Genomic DNA, 20638 nt, shown 5'->3' on the forward strand with positions numbered 1-20638 from the left:
ATAATTATCTTGAAAAATAATTTTAAAAATTAAGTAAAAGTCCTCGGGTTATATATTTATCCCGTACTAAATAAAAAAGGAAAACTAATCTTGTTCCTTTCGTTAAAATTTCATCATACTGACGTAAAAAGACTAATTACAGTAAAATGGATGTAATTTTTAGCATTGAGAGACTAATTCAAGTAACTATTATTAATATACCTTGCTTTGCATTTGAGTTATAAAACCAGAGGTACTTCATTTTCTTTTCCCTAAAAAAGGGAAGTCAGAAAGTAAAATATTAATTCTGAGAAAACACCCATGTAGGAGAGTAACATAAATAAATAATTTAATTTTATATTTTTTTATTTATTAAGGCTCAAAAGTAAGCAAAGCTTTAATTTCATCAACAACAATTACTTAATATTATTTATTTTAGAATAAAAAAGATATGCTAGTGACTGAACAACTAATAAAAATAAAAGATAATGAGTGCTAACCTTTTAAAACAATACTGTGAGAAACGTGTGTTGTTCTTAAATTGCTAGTTGCCACCATCATCACTTTCCTCTCACAATAATACACCCAACGTGTGCCGCCTTCACTTTCATACCCATCCTTTGCAGGCCCGATTGACGCTCCATTTTATATTTATTTTATTATTTTAAAATTTAACAATATTTGTAATTATTAATATTAATATAAAATATTTTTTTGTATTTTTTTTATCGTTTGTAAACAATAAAATAAATCAAATGGATCGGCCAGAAATTAACAATCAAATGGACCATTTTTTTTTTTGTGTTTTGTCCGGCTTGTTTTCTTTGAAAGTAATATTAATTTTCAGTCATGTTCTAGCATATATGTGAGATTTATTAATATAAGAATGTTGTCAAATTTATTAGAAACTATTCTCGAAAGACTTTATTATGATAGATCATAATGATGGTGATATATTCGAGATGATAAAAAGGATGATAAGCCATCTGAGACTTGATTTTTTGTGCATCATTGATGCAGTGGATCCCTAGGGCTTTTTACAGTTTTTCTTAGTTGATTAGTATTCATCGTCAAGTTGATTTGATGATGGCGAGGCTAGGATACACATTTTAGTGATTTGATCAAGTTAATGCATCTTTGGTTTATTTTTAGATTATTCCGGTGTTGCAATTACTATTGACTTGTCCTTCTCTTTTCTTTTCTTTTTTAGATTATTATGGAAACATGACATTTGTGCATTAGTTTGTACCGATTTATATATCGTTTATACTATATACCATATCTTTGTATTATTATTGTTCATAATTCCTATTAATAATAGTACTTCAAAAAACGAATTACATTTCATTAGAATTTTATTATGGAAATATACCAAGCACCACCCATGTGATAAATAGTTATCCACCTACTTACTTTATTCAATAATTATTAAATAAAATTTTTAAATCATTAGAAATGCATTTAAAATTAAATATTTTATATTTTAAAATAAAACCATGGTTTTAAATAACTTTATAAAACGATAGTCTCAAATGATTTTGGCATAATGTCAAAGATAGGCCTTAATGTTTATATCTATTGTCAATTTAGTTCTTATTCTTTTTCTTTTAGTTAAATTTGCCTCAATATTTTAAAAGAGTTAAAATGATGTATTTTTCATGAGAATACTAACCAAAATGTTAAAATTTTAAATACAACTGACTATATGACAATCATGTGTACTCCATGCTAATTTTTTAAATTATTTGATGACGTAAAATACAAGACAAATGGTGTTATGTTAGCAACATGTCCACATGAATTGTCATGCGAGTTGTCAAGCCAACAACATTAAAAATTAATATTTTGATAAGCATTTTTGTTAAAAAAAACACAGTTCGACTCTTTTTTGAAATGTTAAGGGTTAAATTTAGCTCAAAAAATAATAAGGATCAAATTTATAAAAAAAATATAAACTTTGAATGCTAAATTTATCGTTCTGCCAATAATTTTAGAGAAAGGATTGTATGGAACTTGGATACCATGTCATTTGTATCTCTTTCCAATAATTTAATGTTATTTCAGTATTTTCATCCTAAATTTCAGCACATCATGTTGGATTTGATTTTTTTTCAAGATGAAAATACTAAAATGACATTAAACTATTGGAAAGTGATACATATGACATGGTATTCCATTCATACAATATTTTCTCATGATTTTATCAAACACTTCATAGTTTTAAGAACATTTTAAGGTACACTCTGAAAAGTAATGTTTATTAAAATTTAGGGTAAACTATTAAAATAGTCACTTTTGTTTACCTCAAGTTACATTTTAGTCACTTATGTTTGAAATGTTACATTTTAGTCACTTATATTATCCTGTTGTAACATTTTAGTTACTGTCGTAAATTGTCATTAACGGTGTAACGGTAAGCTGACGTGGCATGTTAAATCATCATTTCAAACAAAAAATTTAGGTTAATATATACAATTGGTCTTCATAATTTTTTGTTTTGAACAATTTAATTTTTTTCTTTTATGTTGTATTAACTTTTTTTTCTATTCTCTTCTGCTTCTCCCTCTATTTTCCTCCTCCTCCATTTCTTTTAATGCAGTTTTTTTTATATTTTCCATTTGTTAAAACTAGTCCTTATACTTTTATCTTATTAAATAATTTATTTTTTTGAGTGAGGCGAGCTTGTGGACTAGTTTTAACAAATGAAAACATAGAAAAACTACGTTAAAAGAAATGAAGGGAGAAAAACATAAGGAGAAGCATAAGAGAATGGAAAATAAAGAAAAAAATTTAAGTTAAAAGAACATAAAAGAAAAAAATTAAATTGCTAAAAATAAAAAAAATATAGGGACCAATTGTAGAATTTAACCTAAATTTTTCGTTTGAAATGATAATTTAACGTGTCATGTCAACTTAACGTTACACCGTTAGCAACAATTAACGGCTGAGTGACTAAAATGTTACAGTACGATAACGTAAGTAACTAAAACGTAACATTTCAAACATAAATGACTAAAATGTAACTTGAGGCAAACAAAAGTGACTATTTTGACAAATTGTCCTGGAATTTATAACATTAATGCTAAAAATTTTGATATGGCAAGTTTTCAAAGTGTACGACTAGATTAATTTAATTAATCTGATGGAACAAATATTTAAAAAGTTGAGTGTATATTTTATATATTTATCTCTAACATTTTGACTGCCTCAAATCTGGATCATTATCAACACTTCAAACATATCTTATCTAATCCACCATTATCTTAGACCTCTGAAATCAATGCTTTTATTCTTTTAATAATATTTGACTTCTTAATTCTCAAACAATAGTTTTAAATTTATTTTGGAGTGATTTGATATGTAGTTAGGATGTATGTATCATGAGTAAATAAGTTATGGCAAGTTTTATGAACCTCTGATTAATTTAAATGTAAATGAATAATTTAAGTGAGTTTGATGTGACTCAAAGTGTTGTGTGAATGCACATAAAAGATATAGTCAATACCAAGAAATAACTTTATTTAAATAACAATGAAAATAAGGAAACAAAATCAATTAGATTAACACAATCTACACAGGTAAACGTTATATTAAGGGAGAATTATATTTTGCCTATTCTAAAAAAATAGGTAAATAAATTTTTGTATGTTAGAAAAAAAAGTGTAAATTGGTCATCCCGTTAAAGATTTTATCCATATATGATGTTACGTAATGATTTGGCTTTTTCTTTTTTTCTTTATGCAAGTGACCTAGAATTAAACAATGAGTACGATTAGGTAAAAGTAACACGGAGGCTGCTATATTAAAAGTCGGGTTGTATTTACCCCTTATACTAAAAAATATGTACATTACATCAAAGAGCAAAGTGGTTGTTTTATTAAAAATTTCATTCATTTTTACTGCTAAATGTTGATGTGGTTGATAGAGGAATCAAGCACTAACACATTGTATGCCTTGTGTGCCGTGTCAATATTTTAAAAAATTTTAAAAATCTTAAAATTTTAAAAATGATTAAAAATAACATCTAGAATGATTCTGAACAAATGGTTGTCCAAGCTCAAATTAACTTGGACAATCATTTGTTTAGCTTCTTTCTAGAGCGATTTCTTAAATAATTATTAAATAATTTTAAAAAATTATTTAAAAGTTATTAAGAATTATTATAAATTAATAAAATAATACTCGTCAAATTGACTAACCAAAAATATCAGTTTGATTAAAAACTATAAGAAACTATAAATAATGATTAAAAGTTTAAAAATTATAAGACACATATAAGATGTTTAAAGAATTCAAATATACCCATATATATAAACACACACATATCTTCTTAATCGAGTTGATTTTTGGTTGATCAATTTGATGAGTACTATTTTATTAATTTCTTATAATTCATAATAACTTTTAAATAATTTTAAAATTTTTTAATAATTATTTTAAAACAATTCGAGATGAACCTAGAAAATGGTCGTCTATACTCATTTGAACCTAGACACCTTTTTGTCCAAGTTAATTAGACATCGTTTTAGTAATTTATAATAAGTTCATAAAATTCTACAATTTCTCATAAATTTTAATAAATTTTCTATATATTTTTATAACTATTTAAAAACCATATGGACAACTATTTATTTAGATTCATCTTAAACGTAGTTTTGAAATAATTATTTATTTTTGAAAAATTTAAAGTTTAAATATTTGTTTGTATGAAAAAATGTGCCACATAACGTGTCACTGTTTGATTATTTCGTCAGTTACGTCATCACTTAAAAGTTTAAATAGAAAGAATATTTAACAGCAATACCAATTGACTTTGTGATTAACGTATAAGGACTAATTTACCCGTTTTTTGAGTAGATGGACAAAATACAATCCGACTCTTAATATAAGGACCTTCATGTTAATTTACTTGATTCTACTCATCATTTAATTCCACTGTCACTTACATAAAAAAACTATGAAAAATTCAAATCATTGTTGAATGACTTATAGGGATGGATTTTTTTATAAAAAAATCAATTTATATTTTTTATCTATTTATTAATAGAGGAAACAAAATACAATCCACCCGTGTACAACTTTTATCATCTACATACTAAATTAACATGTATGAATTTAGAATTAGTGGCGAATCTAGAGGGGGGCTAGCATGGGCCCGACCCCTCCTAAAATGTAAACTTGTTATTTAAGCCTTTAAAATTTTTAAAAAAAATTTAAATTAGTAAAGGTAAAATTATACTTTGACCCTCTTAAAATTATAAAAATTCGATTTAATTCTTTAAAAATTATAAAGATATAAACTATAAAAAATTAAAATTTTATTCAATCCCCTACAAAATTATTCTGACTTCGTACCTAATTAGAATAAGCTCTATAAACGTACCAAGTCAATGTATTAAAGTATTTAGAAAGCATGATCTCATCCAAGTATAAAAAAGAAAAATTCAAAACAAGTGCCTGCCGTCGCTGTATGAAAATTGCGGAATAGACCCCACACGCTTGCAAGTCCATACCCTCGTGCCATCCACGTCTCTCTAATAAAATAACCACTGTTTTATCTCAATGAATGCCGTGTCAGCCGCAACCACTGATCCAATTTTATAAAAAGAACATCAAATCACTGAATCATCACCAATTTGTAATCATCGTCAACCGTCCGATTCTCCATCATAGGATTCCGTAAAAAAAGAAAAAGAAAAGAAGAACATAGAGCCACTCGATGCCGGTTGTAACGGTAATTTAAAGGGAAAAAGAAAAAGGAGAACCCACAACAAACTCTCCCAGCTCTTATTTGCCAACTCACGCACGTTTCCTCCTCCCCACCGCCACGCGCTGATCCGGATTTCATGTGTGAACTAGAACGGTTACAACTTCAACAACTCTCAACCGTCGATTCAGAAGACTGGTCAACCTTCGAGTACTCCAAAGACTGAAACTCGCTACTTTTCGGTGAACACGTGGCTAGCCGACACTAAAAAAAGGAGTATTGGATTACGCGCCCGATGAGGTATTACTTGCTTAAAAAGTGCAAACTGTATTCACGATTTCCCGATTTTGTTATATTTTAAAGGGAGAAAACCAACATTTAATACTTAAAACTTGGCAACTTTCTCAATTTGGTATCTACTTTTTTTTTGTCAATAATAGTCCCAAAACTTATCGATTATCTAATTTGATATTTGAATATACTATTTGATGCTTATATTTGGTTTCAATAATCAATTTGGTACCTAAATTTGGCGTCAATATTTAATTTCATACCAAACTAAGCAACATTATGTGACTCAATAAATATTTGACACATGTGCTCTATTAAGAAAACATATAAGTATTTAATTCAAAAGAAACAAAAACTCAAGTACCAATTAGAATATTAAAATCAAACTTAGACATCTGTATGCCTCAATGTGAAAAAACTCATATACCAAATTATATATTAAAAACTAAATATAAGGATCGAAAAGTAAATTGACCCTTATTCTTTCTAAGAGGAAAAAGAAAAACAATGGTGATGCTCAGCACGTGTAGTCACGAGAGTGTCAACTGTCCAATGTAAGGTAAAATGTCCCACATTTTCAGTGATTACAATTAAGAGCAATGTTTTTTCAATTAGTCCTCCACGTCAAACTTGGGAATCGCTTAGAGGTTAAATTGGTTGATTTAGGAGTATTTAGATTAATTGAATTGATAATTAAATTATTTTATATTTTAAAATAATTTATTTAATTAAAATGGAAGAATTAAAAGAAATAAAAATTAGCGGTCGATTCAATTTTAAAAACTTAATACTTGAGTAAGTAGAGATTTAATTTATACTTCATTAATTACAGTACTATTTATTATTATTATTTAATATTGATAAAAATATTGAATTGTTATTTTATATTATTATTTATAATAAAATTATGTTAAATTATGCTATTTTTTATTATGAGTAAATTATGAAATTAATTATTTTATTTCTTGAATTGATCTATTTTAATGTTTTAATTTTAAAATTTATTATAATTGAATTATATTAATTAAATCTTTTAGGTCAAATTTTGCTATTGGTCCGATAAGTTATGAATGTAGTTAATGTTATATAGAAATTTGAAATTTTAGCCTTGATTCAAAATAATATTTTGAAAATAACTTAGGAGTCAGCAATACTTAATTTTTTAAATTTCGAGTTAATAAATTTAAATAAATAGGTCAATGTTTGGAAATTGAATTATTACTAACTTGAATAATTTGACGTGGGTAGTGTGGGTTGAGTTGTAAGCCTGGTGGACAGAAGAGAAGATAGAAGAGTAGGACCCAGCTTAGTGTCGGGGCACCCTAATTAACTGGCCTCCACTTTACTTTTATTTATTTATTTTAATCTCTATTTCATTTGTCGGTAATTCACGAGCCTCCACCTAGACAGACTGACATAAAAAGTAAAAGAAAACTAGAAACAAAAACCGTGTGGACTTCTTCCACAATCAAGAATTTAAAAATCCTTTGACATTGCCCAAAAGTCAACCCCAAAACCAGTCCGGTTTTCAATGTCGGAAGCTGAGTTATATAAATGAGATAGGACAAATGACAAAAAGATAAGGCTTTGAGATGCCCAATTTGTCAACCAAAAATACCTCCTTTTTTTATTTTTATTTATTTTCTTCTTGTTTATATATAATAATCGCACAAGCCCACTCAAATACAAACTGCCTCCTTTGCTCTCATTGCAACCATTAAAAAGTCAGCGCCTTGTTTTGTCTTTTACATTCTGTTCTAACGTTTTCTTGGCAGAGGAGGCAACTACAGATACAGGGGTGTGTTCATGGATGTGGATTGGGATTTGCATGCGGTGGTGAGGGGCTGCGCCACCGTTACAACAACCACCACCAGCAGCGGCGGCGGCTGCGGTGGTGTTGCTGCAAACAGTTCTTTAATGGCGGATTTCTACCCTCAATCCCGTTTTTCTTCGTTTGGTAGCCAAGAAGAACCTTTTCAGGGTCAATTTTCGTGTTTTCTGAATCAGTTCGAAGCTAAGAACGCCATGGAGGAATTGCATGAGCTTTACAAACCTTTCTTCCCCAAATCTCAACCTCAGAGAAAACAACAGCAAGAACATCAACAAGTAAAGCCTAAGCTGTCTCAAGTTGGCTCTGTTACAACAGCTAGTAGCAGCACTTCTACGAACAATTCTCGATCTAAAAGAAGGTAAGTTTTAGCATTAAATGTTTCAAATAAACCTGCTGAAAAGGGTTCCTCAAATCTAATTACTTTCCCCTTTTTAACAGAAAGAATCAGCTGAAAAGGGTTTGCCATGTGCCGCCGGAAGGTCTCTCTTCAGATGTGTGGGCATGGAGAAAATATGGTCAAAAACCCATCAAGGGATCTCCTTATCCAAGGTAAAATCTTCTTTAAAAATGGAGAAAATAAGTTTGGTTTTGTGTTTAGATATTCGAGTAATGGTTTTTGGTTTTGGTTTTGTGTTTAGATATTCGACTAATGGTTTTTGGTTGTTTGTGTTTTTTTTTTGGATAACAGGGGATATTACAGATGTAGTAGCTCAAAGGGGTGTTTGGCCCGGAAACAAGTCGAACGACACAGATCCGACCCGAATATGTTCATAGTTACGTACACGGCCGAGCACAACCACCCTGCTCCGACGCATCGGAATTCACTCGCTGGCAGCACTCGCCAGAAGCCTTTCACTCCACAAACGGTCACCGCCGGTGACTCAGTCAAACCTTCCTCATCTAAACCCGCCGACAGCTTGTCTCCGACAACCTCCGTGGATGAAGGGGTTGTGGTTCAAAGTACACAGGTGCACAGCCGAGAGGATTTGGTTGAAGATGAAGGGGAAGATGAGTTTGGGATGTCGGACACGGCGGTGAGTGATGATTTCTTCGAGGGTTTAGAAGGACTCGCTGAAATTGTCACCGGAAATTGCTTTCCCGAAAACTTTCCGGCAAGTTTTGACTTTTCTTGGACTGCAAATAATGCAGCTACTGCCGCCGGTGGCATCTAAAACTCGCCCGGATATATATTTTTAATTTCTTGTAGATGTCATATACCTTTTTGGTTGAATCTAAGCCAACAATGCTTCCTGTAGGATTCCATTTATTCTTTGTAGAGATAAAAATAGTATAGTTTCTTGTTTTATTCTTCAAGTGAAGCTTCGTTTAGTTATTGGTTTTAGACAACCTTTTATTTTCCTAGAATTAATGGGTTTTTTTTCTTAGACAAAAATAAACCTGAAACCCATTCGAGTTAGACTCAAATCAAATAATTATTCTCTGTTATTCTCGAGAATTTAAATGGTACATGGCAGAATGCAAAATTTAAAGCTTCAAGGACAACATGCAGTAAACATAATCCTAATCTTTTGCAGCCATTCTATTCGCTAAGGGGAGAAACCTTGTATCCTTGTATGAAGCTTGTTAATTTTTCAGATTCACCATAGAAAGCCACCCTGTGAGAATCTCCATGGTTATATAATCAGGCTTGCAAGCATGCTCAATCATGGCGTCCATCAATCTAAAGGCATCTTCCAACAAATTGTTCTCTTTAAGGCCTTTAAACATTGCATTATATGTGTCGGAGTTAGGCTTCACCCCTTTTGCTTTCATGTCATCCACCAGAAAGTGCACTATTGATGTCATTGTTGTTGCAGAGAGATTCTATACGAATGTTGTATGTTATGGTGTTTGGAGGAATCTTTGATGTGGAACTCATGTCATTGAAGAGCTTCATTGCTTCCTTAATATTTCCATTTGAGCCGTATGCGTGAATTAGAGCTCCGTATGTGGCGATAGTAGGGACATGACCGTTAATCATCCATTCCATTGCTTCGCGAGCAAGTCCGAAATTCCCATTTTGGCAAAAATAAGCAATCAAACTGTTATATGAGACACTATCAGGCTTCACTCCTGCTTGTTCCATTTCCTTGATGATGTCATACGCTTTATCAACCATGTTTTTCTTGCAGAACCCTCTAACAAGCGAATTGTAGCATACAATGTCAGGGCGGAACCCAGCTTCTTTCAGCTTGGACAAAACATTGCTGGCAGCATCCATCCTTCCAGCTTTGCACAAACCAGATATCAATCTGTGGTAAACGCTAGTATCCGGAGAGCATCCACTTGCCAGCATTTGATCAAACAGATCAACCACTTTAACGATATGGTCGATGTCACAGTAAGCTGTAATTAGGGTAGTGTAAGTAACTGCATTGCCTTTCAACCCGTTTCCCTGCATACCAGAGAAGAAATTGAGTGCACCATTGATCCTCCCATGTCTGCACATACCATCCACCAATATATTATGAGTGATCACATTAGGTGAAACCCCCACTTCATTCATTTGATCAAACAACTCCTTCCCTTTCTCAACGTCACCACATTTACATAATCCATCAATCAAGCAATTATAAGTAAATACATTAGGTGCCAATCCCTTCATGGACCTCATCCGATCCATCAAACGCAACCCTTCTTCTTGCCTCCCTACTTTACAAAGTCCATCGATCACGGTATTATAAATGATAACATCAGCTTCGATTGAAACACCGTCACTCCCGTGTCATTTGCCGAGCTTGTTGTTTAGCACTTCCATTGCGTCATCGACCCTCCGTAACTTACATAGCTGATTGATAAGAATCACAAAAGTTACAACACTGGGCTGAATATCATTCTCCTTCATGTCAGCTACAAGTGTATGCATTCTTTTAACATCTCCATTCCTCCCTTAGCCGGTCAAAAGTACATCAAAAGGAGGAGTTTCGAGAGGCGCTCGCAGTGTCAGCAGTTCATGCAAAACATTCCAAGCTTGATTGGTTTTGCCACTCCTACATAACCTAGAAACCAAATGGGGTAAGCCAAATTGTCTTTGGGAAAACACCATGTTTTCTTCCTCGCTTAAATTTCTCTCCTCTTTCCTGTCTCCCTTCAATAACTCGCTAAAAATAATATAACCAGTGATCTCATCAGGTGGAACCTCGGACAATGGTTAAAGCATTTCTTCGAGCACACTGAGCGCGTACTCAACACGTCCGTTTCTTATCAGCCATCCATAAAAACATCGCGAACGTGCGTGTTTTTAAGAGAAGGGTCGAGTTCGTTAAAAAGAATAACAGATCCATCTACCATTTTGTGTCTCCCGAAACCCCGGATAAGAATCGCGGCGGCATTAACAGTCAGAGGGATTCCCCATTCTTTCGAAGCTTGATACAGTTCGGATAACCTCGACCCAGCATCGAGTTCTCGATTCACTTGCTCGACAGGTGCTTGGAACGGATGAGAGAGGAAATGGGTGTGTTGAGATGGGGTGTTTTGTTGAAGGTGTTTGCAGAAATTAAGGGCCAGATTAGAGGAACCGAGGCCGCGAGTAATTTTGTAGAGAAAACGAGGAGATGGAGAAGGAGAAGAGGAGAGGAGAGATTACAGGGGTTAATTAGAGGACCATTGTTGGTGTGGGTTTTCGCGGAGGAGCTGAACTGCTTCGTTGATTCTTGATTCATCGTCATGCGGTGGTAGTTGGGGTCAGCTTTGGTGCAGAGGTGACGATTGAGGAGGTAAGATGCCGATAGGGGTTTAAGGAGAAGGAGTTTTGAATGCTTTGAAAGTTGAAACTAGAATTGTAATGTTCATCTTTCCTTCTTTGTTTACGTTCGAAACTTCGAATATTTGACTGAAACTTGGACGTATTTTTTTTAATATTATAATATATACGAAGATAGGGTTTTTTACAATAATATTATAAAAAAATAAAAAATAACCAAAATATTATAAATTTTTTTATTTATCAAAATATTATAATTATTTTTATTATTTACCAAAATATATAAAAAAAAAACCTGCAAAAAGCTGTACCAAAATGACAGGAGCCTGATCAGGCCAATGGCATTGGTGGCACCAAAGGTGCCAAAACCATTGGCGGCACCAATGGTGCCAAAGGTATTGGCAGCACCAATGGTGCCATACAGATTGGCGGCACTACTTGTGTTATAAATACGACCTCTGTCCAGCTGAAGGGAGAAAAATCAGAAGGAAAAAAAGAAGAAATAGAGGTGTTGCGGAAAAGAAGAGAAAAAGAGAGAAAGAGAAGAGAAAAAGAAGGTATTTTTAAAAAAAAATAATTGATTATATTGTTGTAATTGTTTTGTATATTTGGTAATATTTTTGTTTTAGGTTAGTTATTAAGATTAATAAAACTCAAATTGATAGTTTTAGTTATTATTATTATTGTTGTTGTTGTTGTTGTTAGTATTAAGATGTTATTAATGTATTAAGATGTAACTTAGGGTCCGTTTGATTGCCTGTAAAATGTTTTCCGTAAAATGATTTCTAGAAAATGTTTTACTTTTCAGTAAAATGATTTCTTGGAAAAGATTTTACGGTGTTTGATTGAATCTGTAAAATATTTTCTGTTTGTTTGATGATTTCTGAAAATATTTTCCTAAAAGTTGTTTTACATATATTAATATATATTAATAAATTTTATATTTTAAATTATTTTTACGTATATTGCAATGATTTATTTATAATAATACTCAATTATTAAGCTACAATATTAATAGCTAAATTAAAAAACTAATATCAAATAAATTATTTGTAATTGTGTTAAAAAACAAGTATTGAATAATTATAAATTACTTCGAAACCACAATGAGTACTAGAAATTAATAATATTATCCAAATACATAATTAGTAGTACACCACATAGTAACAACATTGTCCAAATGCATAATATACCTTAAAAGGGAACATGCTTCGAAAGTAGCATCTAAATTTGAACTACTGTGAATTGTTAAACACAGGTCCAAAGTCGTAACAAACTACTTCATTGTCTCACCATAAGCCCCAAGTCATTTTCATTGTCTATTACACAAGAACCACTTACTGGTGTAGCACACGTATTTTCCGGGGAATGATGAAGGTCCAATGGGTAAGTGTAGTTTTGTCTGAAACAGATCGCCATTGGGTGAAAAAGCGGGTCGTCGAAGAAGAATTCGCATCTTGGACGATGAATCAAGGGTGCGATGATCGCTCCGAGTTAGGAACCGAATGTTGCACACTATTGCCGCCATCATCGAACTCGATGGTATGGCACTAAGCTCGCTTGGGAGGCCAACAATAGGACTCCAGCTCTTGCACGGCGATCAATGCACTTGCTCGTAATTTTATGTTTCTGATACGTTTGCATTGCAGAAGTTTCTTTTATTTAATTCTACGAGTCAAAAGACAACAACGGAGCACTGCAAAACCTTTCTGCGTATTTAACCGATAGCACTATTATTATGAATAAGTTAAATCACCCAACCATTTCCAACAACTGCTGCTTGGCAAGAATAACACATCAAAGAGAAGAACCGGATGAATTCTGCATAGAAGGTCAACAAAAGGCATTAGCTGTATTTTATGATGGAGAAATCAAGTAACACCAGCTTTTCTTTTATATCAGATGAAATCAAACAAGAAAAAAGATGCACCAAATGGAAAGGAAAATGAGTTCAAATCTTCTTAATCTGACTAATGATGATGACAACAAAACGGTACATAGCATAAAACAGGAAAGATCCTACATGTGTTAATAACCTAACACGTCTGTCATGCATAAGATGGACACCAGTACAAGTTTTCAGCCCCTAGAGTAAAAATATAGATTGATTTCATGCGTAACATAGCTGGTAAAGAAGATTGTATGAATGAAATAGTAGGCAGGCAGGATGATGCAAGATATATAAAAAAAAATTATTTAAATCTTCAGGTAAAATATGTTTCATAAACAAATATCAGCAAGAAATTAACATGAAAAAGGTTTATATAGGAACTTGAAAGGGAAAGAAAAAGCAGCTCATTCATTAAAAGGACAGAAAGCATCTAGTAGATTCATACAGCTTAAGCTTTTTCAGTAAAACAAAGAAAACAATTTGCAGAATCAAACCAACGCTATGCTGCTAACATAGAACTAAAAGTTGTAAGTGAAATTAAAAGAACATGAAGTTTTTCGCAATGAAATAAAACAAACATTCATTATTTAATATGAAACTATGAAATTGTTTTATATTTCCCCAAAAGAGTGAAGATTTCAATGATAAGAACATAAAAAGGCAGGGTTTAAAGAAGAAAAGACAATTACTTTCAAACATGCATGAACATAAAGATTATACCTTTTACAACAACATACATGTTATCTCAAAGAAAACTTGGTACTAAAAATTCAGCTAAAAAAAACTCATTTTAGACCTCAAATGCATTCATTTGTATCATATATAAGAAGAAAAATAAATACCGAGAAACAAAGCAACAAACCATGAAACTCGGTGATTTGGGAAAACAAAATCACCCCCCAAAACCAGAAAAAAAGCTTTAACAAAGACCCTAGTTAATTTTAAGTAATAAAAGAAATGGATTGAATACTGATATCCCATACCTTATTTTGATTCCACTTCTAAACTAAAAGTTTTGGTGCTAAGTTGTGAGAATAACACTTCATCATCCATTGACACCTGAGCAACAGGAACACCAACACCACCGCTCTCTTCCTCATCCGCCATTGAATTCTCCAAGCTATCCAAATCATCATCATCTTTGTTAGCCACATAAATTTTGTACCTTTCACTAACCCCACCATGATTTTCACCACCCAATTCAATTCCCTCATCTGGGTCTCCATCTAAAGGCCTATCCTTCTCTGAACCAGTCTCGAACTCCTCATTACCACTCAAAAACCCTCTTGAACCCCTAACTCACCGTTATTCTCATAATTATAGACACTACTCCCGCCAACAAGATTTGCGGTTTCAAGTTCATATTCGAATCGAATCAAGAGTTAAAGGAGCTCGAATAAGTAAAGAACCTGTTGAAGATGATGGGGTCTATGTTTCTGGCATTGTTGTTGAGTCCATGGCTGCTAAAAGAGATAATGAATCTAGGTTCGGGATCGACATCGGAGACAAAGAAGGAGATCGCAAGCTTCGACCATTTGATTTTTCCCTCTCCGGTGACATTAAAGTTGAAGACGACGAGGGAGATCGTACATTTCCATTGGACGCATTGGGAAGTCGTGGCGAATCAGCTGAAATCCTTCCCGCAGTTGAAGAAGGTTGAAGAAGAGAAAGGAGAAAGGAAAATATCTTACAGTAGAGAAATGGGTAAGACAATTTCCAAAAAAAAGCTTTGGATTTTACCTGTGTTTGTAAAATGTTTTCCTATGGAATTCATTTTACACAAATCAAACACCGAAAATTTCGAAAAATGTTTTCCGGAAAACATTTTACACCAATCAAACGGACCCTTAGTAGTATTATTGTTAGTAAAAAACTAGTATTATTATTATTGTTAGTTATTATTTTTATTTACCAATATAAACTAGTTAGTAAAAACTAGTATTATTATTATAGTTAGTTAGTTATTATTTTAGTAAAACCCTAATTAATAATTTTAGTGTGTATTATTTTGAGTATAAAATTATTAATATTATTATTGTGTTAGTTATTAGGATTAGTAATTTATTTACCGTTCGAGAATTTTTATGACTTTTTTTTTTACAGATTAAATATTGAAGATGGATGTTAAGTTTCTTGTATGCATTTATTTCGATAGAGTCATATTGACAACAAGTGTTGGATGTGTATTTGAATGTTGACAACAAATAGCAACGAGATTTAATAGAAATGTATCGTTCGATGAAATGAAGGGAAGGATTAATGCAAAAATTCTTAGACGTTGTGGGAGAAGGATATCAAAAATTTTCTACAAGTTTTTAGTTTCGACAAATCTGGTCAAATTCGTCGAAATGGAACTTGTAGACGACGAAGACGTGGAGACAATGGTCGATCTCTACTGTGGGAATGGGAGTGAGAAGAATGCACCGATTCACTTTTTGCTAGTTAGTCGGTATGGAGCAAAATGAAGATGTTAATGCATCTGATGAAGAAGACGGGGCTGAAGAACCGTGGATGGTGGCTCCAATATCATACGTTGATAGTGAATCAACTATGGATGGGATCGGTATCGACCTGAATATTACACCCGTTGTTGATATGGTTGGTGGTGAAGAAGAATGTGCTGGCGAAGAAGAAGGTGGTGTCGATAGTGACGATGATCCCGATGTAGACGATGTACCTGATGATATTGATGATGAAGGCATTAACGCTTCTTCGGTCGGGGAGCAGATGTGGCGTATTTTGATACACAATAATCCTGGGTCACACATGTCGCTCATAGACCCCGACGCAGCATATGTAGCTGAGTTCCCGGAGTACCCTGAAATAGTTCATCCTCGCGGGCTGGCCGTAACATCTGATGATGAGGAGTTTTTCATAGGCCAGAGATTCAGCTGTAAATAAGAGTGCGTATATGCCATTAAACGGTACAGCATGAATATATCGGTGGATTATAAAGTCTCCGTGTCTACTCCGACAATATATGTTGGGGAGTGTTGGAAGGCAGCGGAAGGCTGCAATTGGCGGGTACGAGCTGCATTCATTAGAAGTTCTCAGACGTGGGAGATACGAAAATTTGTTGATCTTCATACATGCACATCAACACGTATGACAGAAGATCATGGAAAACTTGATTCGAAAACTATTTGTACGTGTATCATGCCAATGGTGAAGGACATGTCGACCATTAAAGTTTCGATACTGATTGCCAAAATATAAGCACGATTCCAGTATCGAGTCTCATATTGAAAGGCATGGATAGCTAAACAGATGACGATGAGGCAACTGTATGGAGATTACAATTCGTCGTATAATGAGCTTCAAGGTTGGATAGCTGCTATGCGGGAGTACGTACTGAAGACTGTGATTGAGTTGCAGACAAAGCCATATTACGGCCTGGATGACCAGTTACAGCCGGCAAAAAGGATTTTACATCGGATGTTCTGGACGTTCGATCCATGTGTGCAAGCATTTCCCACTGCAAGCCACTTGTGTAGGTGGATAGGACCTAGCTGTATGGAAAATATACACATATCCTACTTCTTGCAGTTGCTCAAGACGGTAACAGAAACGTACTCCCGATAGCATTTGCTATCGTAGATAAAGAGAACATGGAGTCTTAAGAATTTTTCCTCACAAATCTGCGGAGGTATGTTATTAGGAACGATAACATTTGCATCATCTCCGATAGAGGGAAGGGTTTAATTGCAGCTATTAGGTGTTCCGGTGTACCGTGGAGATCCGTTTACTGCATTCGTCACATTGCGTCTAACTTCCATAAAGATTATAAGAATGCAGACTGGAAGAGACAATTCGTGGCAATGGGTAAATGATAACCTTATCTTTTCAATATAAGTTGTAATGTTTGATATTATCGACTTACTAGAACTTATTTTTCCTTAATACGTATGCAGCGTACGAGTTAGAGCCACATATTTTCCTGCAAAGAATGATCCGACTTGAGAGTGACATGGAGGGGCAGACAAACACATCTTTCCGACAATGGTTGGGCACAATGGAGCCGTGGCAGTGGGCTCAAAGTTTTGACGAGGGCTTTTGTTATGGCCAAATGACCACAAACTTAGTGGAGGGGATCAACGCTGTCTTGTTGAAAACACGTCATCTTCCGATTGCATCGGTATTTTCTGCTACTTTCTACAGGTTGGCTACTTTGATGCCAAGAATGGGTCAGCAGCAAGTTGACCAGATTCAGGCAGGACATGTGTTTGTCGAACATGTCAGAGATGCAATGGTCGTAAACCGTTGGTTGGCGAGGTCAATGAACATGGAAAAATATTCACGACAACTGAAAACGTTTCGAGTTACTGAGACCATCAGTCGTCGACCTGGTATACCAACTAGGTCATACGGAGTTGATCTCTGGAATAGACGGTGCGAGTGCAGGAGGTTCGAAACACTTCATTATCCCTGTGTGCATGTCGTGGCAGCGTGCGGGGGGATTACAGTTAATTGGCCTCCAAGTAAATATGGCTTCCCGCAACCATAATACCATTGTATATACTCTAATGATGGTTGTGGGTCGGTAGCCATAACCATCTGAGGTACTCGATGCAATCTATCGTTCCACAGTGCCACAAATTTTCGGTGCTGAATTCCCCAATCCAATTAAAATCTTCCTCTCTTTGTCATGCCGTGAACTTCCCCCAACTGGCACGGCGGATCCGGGATAGGTTGGATGCATCCAAACTGCCGTAGTACCCGGTCTCCGTGATACCACTCGACTACGTTGAAATTGATAATTAGTGCGTTAGTGCACCATATATGTGAATCAACGTATGCAGACGAGGGTACAACATTTGTAATTTCTGGCCTCCGGTATGGCATCCATATAAACTGCATGATTAATAACATTGTAACGAGTTAGAGCCATAACATATGAGTAAGATATAGAAATAGAATAGATGTCATGAATATTAGAATAGCAGGTTACCCCTTCCCGGGCATACTGTTCAATCATGAGGCGGTATATTGGGACATCATACGACTTCTCGATGCCTGGACGAACAATCCACCTACAAAAAATAATATAGGGTTTAGGGTTGGTAACATTAGTCAATATATTATGACTACAAATAATGTCAATTTATATTTTATCACCTGAGTGGCAGTGGATATAGATACGGTTGGTGACTAATGGATGCCAAAAACGGCAGCCGATAAAGCGCCCAGGACTGCAGCAGTATGAGACATTCGCCGATGTCGCGCACATCCGGCTTTGTCGCTCGACAAAGCTCCCGGTACAACATTGCTAGGACAGCGGAACCCCAGCTATACGACCTAGCAGTGAACAAATCAGCTAGCAGGGACAAGTACATCAAATGTACACTGTCGCCGTTTGTATCAGGCATGAGTACTGCCCCTACCATATGCATGATGTACGCTCGAGCAACGCACATCAACTCACCTTCAGTGGCGGTCGCTGATAATTGTCCAATTTTAGCTTTTAGCCATGTAAATTTTATGCCGGAAAAATATGACTCACCGTTCCCTGGCGAGTCTCCTAGGAGCTGATAACAAAGTGCAGCCGGATCGGTAAATGAAGATACTCCCGTTACGGGACTCCCGTCAATTGGGAGCCCAAGCTGCAATGCAACATCCTCCAAGGTAACCGTGCACTCCCCGCAAGGAAAATAGAAAGTGTGGGTCTCCGGGTGCCACCGCTCCACTAGCGCAGATAATAAATCAAAGTGCAAGTCGGAGGACCGGATCAATGCTACTGACCCAAATCCGGCTAGCTCCAAGTACGACATCAATCGTGCATCTGGAGCTTTCTTTAAAACACTCACACGGGCCCTTAATAATCGAAACGAGTCCTGATAGTGTTAAATTACAGAAAAAATATTACGATAACATAATTTATTTGTATATACTGCGTATATCCTTTTTAAATAAATAGAACTCGTGATTAACAAATAAAAAATCATACCTCGTTATTAGCCGCATCAGATATGTGTTCATCGTTTCTAATCAATCGAGCCATTGCGATGCCTGCAAGTTGAAAAAAATTTAGTAAAAAAATCTTACTTCGGCCATTTATTTGTATTTTTTCTCCGCATTTTATTCCTTTAAAAAATATCATAATTTCTAATTTTATAATTTTACATTATTTCAGTGCATAATGTTTGAAATTTATTAATTTAGTGTGTTATTTAAATTAATTTGGTGTAATAAAATAACCCTAACCCCTGCCCTTTGCTCGTATTATTTTCTCGATTTTATTACTTTAAATAAAAATATATTATTCTCGTATTTTATTATTTTATATTATTTCAGTACATTTTCTTTGAAATATTTTGTATTAATTATTTCTGAATTTTAAAAAGTTAGTAGTACACTCTTACTTCCTCCGTTTGTTCGTATTTTTTCTCCGCATTTTATTATTTTAAAAATCTCATAAACTTAGTCTTTTATAATTTTACATTATTTCATTGCATAATGTTTGAAATTTATTAATTTAGTGTGTTGAAGGGGAATAAAAGAAAATAATAAATAAGGAGAGATTAAAAGGCAATTAGCCACATATTGGCGCCGCCTTTTTATTCCTCTCCATTGGTGCCGCTTTTTTATTCCCCTCCATCACCCTCTTTTTTTTTCCTCTATTATTTTGGTAAATAAAAAAATGTTTATAATATTTTGGTTTTTTTTATTTTTTTGTAATATTTTTGTAAAAAACCCGAAAAAACCCTTTTCCCTGCCCTTTGCTCCTATTATTATTTTCCCGATTTTTATTACTTTAAATAAAAATATATTATTTTTGTATTTTATTATTTTATATTATTTCAGTACATTTTATTTCAATTATTTGAATTAATTATTTCTGAAATTTTTTAAAATTTACTAATACACTCTTACTTGACCATTTGTTCGTAATTTTTATCCGTATTTTATTATTTTAAAAATATCTTAATTTTTAATTTTATAATTTTACATTATTTCAATTTATTATGTTTGAAATTTATTACATGTACATTTTTCACATTTTTTTCGCATTTTATTATTTTCGTGAATATATAATTTCCGTTTTTCTTTTCGTATTTTATGTTTTCTTAAACATATTTGTTTATCATTTTACTTTTAATGCTATTTTCCTAAAATAAATAATTTCAACTTCCTAAGTAAATTTCATAAAAAATCTCTAATCAACATACAATGTACATGCCATTAATTTTTCATTCTAAATATATTTCATAAAATATATATGCTAAATAAAATAATAAA

General features: G+C 33.6%; 2 protein-coding genes and 1 pseudogene across 2 annotated transcripts; 1 reads left to right on the top strand and 2 right to left on the bottom strand.

The window, feature by feature from the left end:
• The first annotated feature begins 7602 nt into the window (after nucleotides 1-7602).
• Nucleotides 7603-9122, top strand: LOC105791626 (WRKY transcription factor 22). Its single transcript, XM_012619786.2, has 3 exons — nucleotides 7603-8166; nucleotides 8247-8357; nucleotides 8497-9122. The coding sequence occupies exons 1-3, from the start codon at nucleotides 7784-7786 to the stop codon at nucleotides 8978-8980; spliced, it is 978 nt and encodes a 325-aa protein (XP_012475240.1). The 5' UTR covers nucleotides 7603-7783; the 3' UTR covers nucleotides 8981-9122.
• A 154-nt stretch (nucleotides 9123-9276) lies between these two features.
• On the bottom strand, nucleotides 9277-17048 carry LOC105793354 (pentatricopeptide repeat-containing protein At3g61520, mitochondrial-like; annotated as a pseudogene).
• Nucleotides 17049-18025: 977 nt separating this feature from the next.
• Nucleotides 18026-19400, bottom strand: LOC105793355 (protein MAINTENANCE OF MERISTEMS-like). Its single transcript, XM_012622270.2, has 4 exons — nucleotides 19347-19400; nucleotides 18518-19233; nucleotides 18351-18432; nucleotides 18026-18253 (listed from the first exon to the last, which is right to left on the bottom strand). The coding sequence occupies exons 1-4, from the start codon at nucleotides 19398-19400 to the stop codon at nucleotides 18026-18028; spliced, it is 1080 nt and encodes a 359-aa protein (XP_012477724.2).
• Nucleotides 19401-20638: the final 1238 nt, after the last annotated feature.

This window comes from Gossypium raimondii, chromosome 8 (genome assembly GCF_025698545.1).
Source record: "Gossypium raimondii isolate GPD5lz chromosome 8, ASM2569854v1, whole genome shotgun sequence".
NCBI classification, from domain to species: domain Eukaryota; kingdom Viridiplantae; phylum Streptophyta; class Magnoliopsida; order Malvales; family Malvaceae; genus Gossypium; species Gossypium raimondii.

Coding starts and splice junctions, on each gene's coding strand:
- LOC105791626 (XM_012619786.2), top strand. CDS start 7,784: ATGGATGTGGATTGGGATTTGCATGCGGTGGTGAGGGGCTGCGCCACC. Junction 8,167..8,246: donor AATTCTCGATCTAAAAGAAG/GTAAGTTTTAGC, acceptor CCTTTTTAACAG/AAAGAATCAGCTGAAAAGGG. Junction 8,358..8,496: donor AAGGGATCTCCTTATCCAAG/GTAAAATCTTCT, acceptor TTTGGATAACAG/GGGATATTACAGATGTAGTA.
- LOC105793355 (XM_012622270.2), bottom strand. CDS start 19,400: ATGGCTCGATTGATTAGAAACGATGAACACATATCTGATGCGGCTAAT. Junction 18,433..18,517: donor CTATATCCACTGCCACTCAG/GTGATAAAATAT, acceptor TATTTTTTGTAG/GTGGATTGTTCGTCCAGGCA. Junction 18,254..18,350: donor AACAGTATGCCCGGGAAGGG/GTAACCTGCTAT, acceptor TTAATCATGCAG/TTTATATGGATGCCATACCG.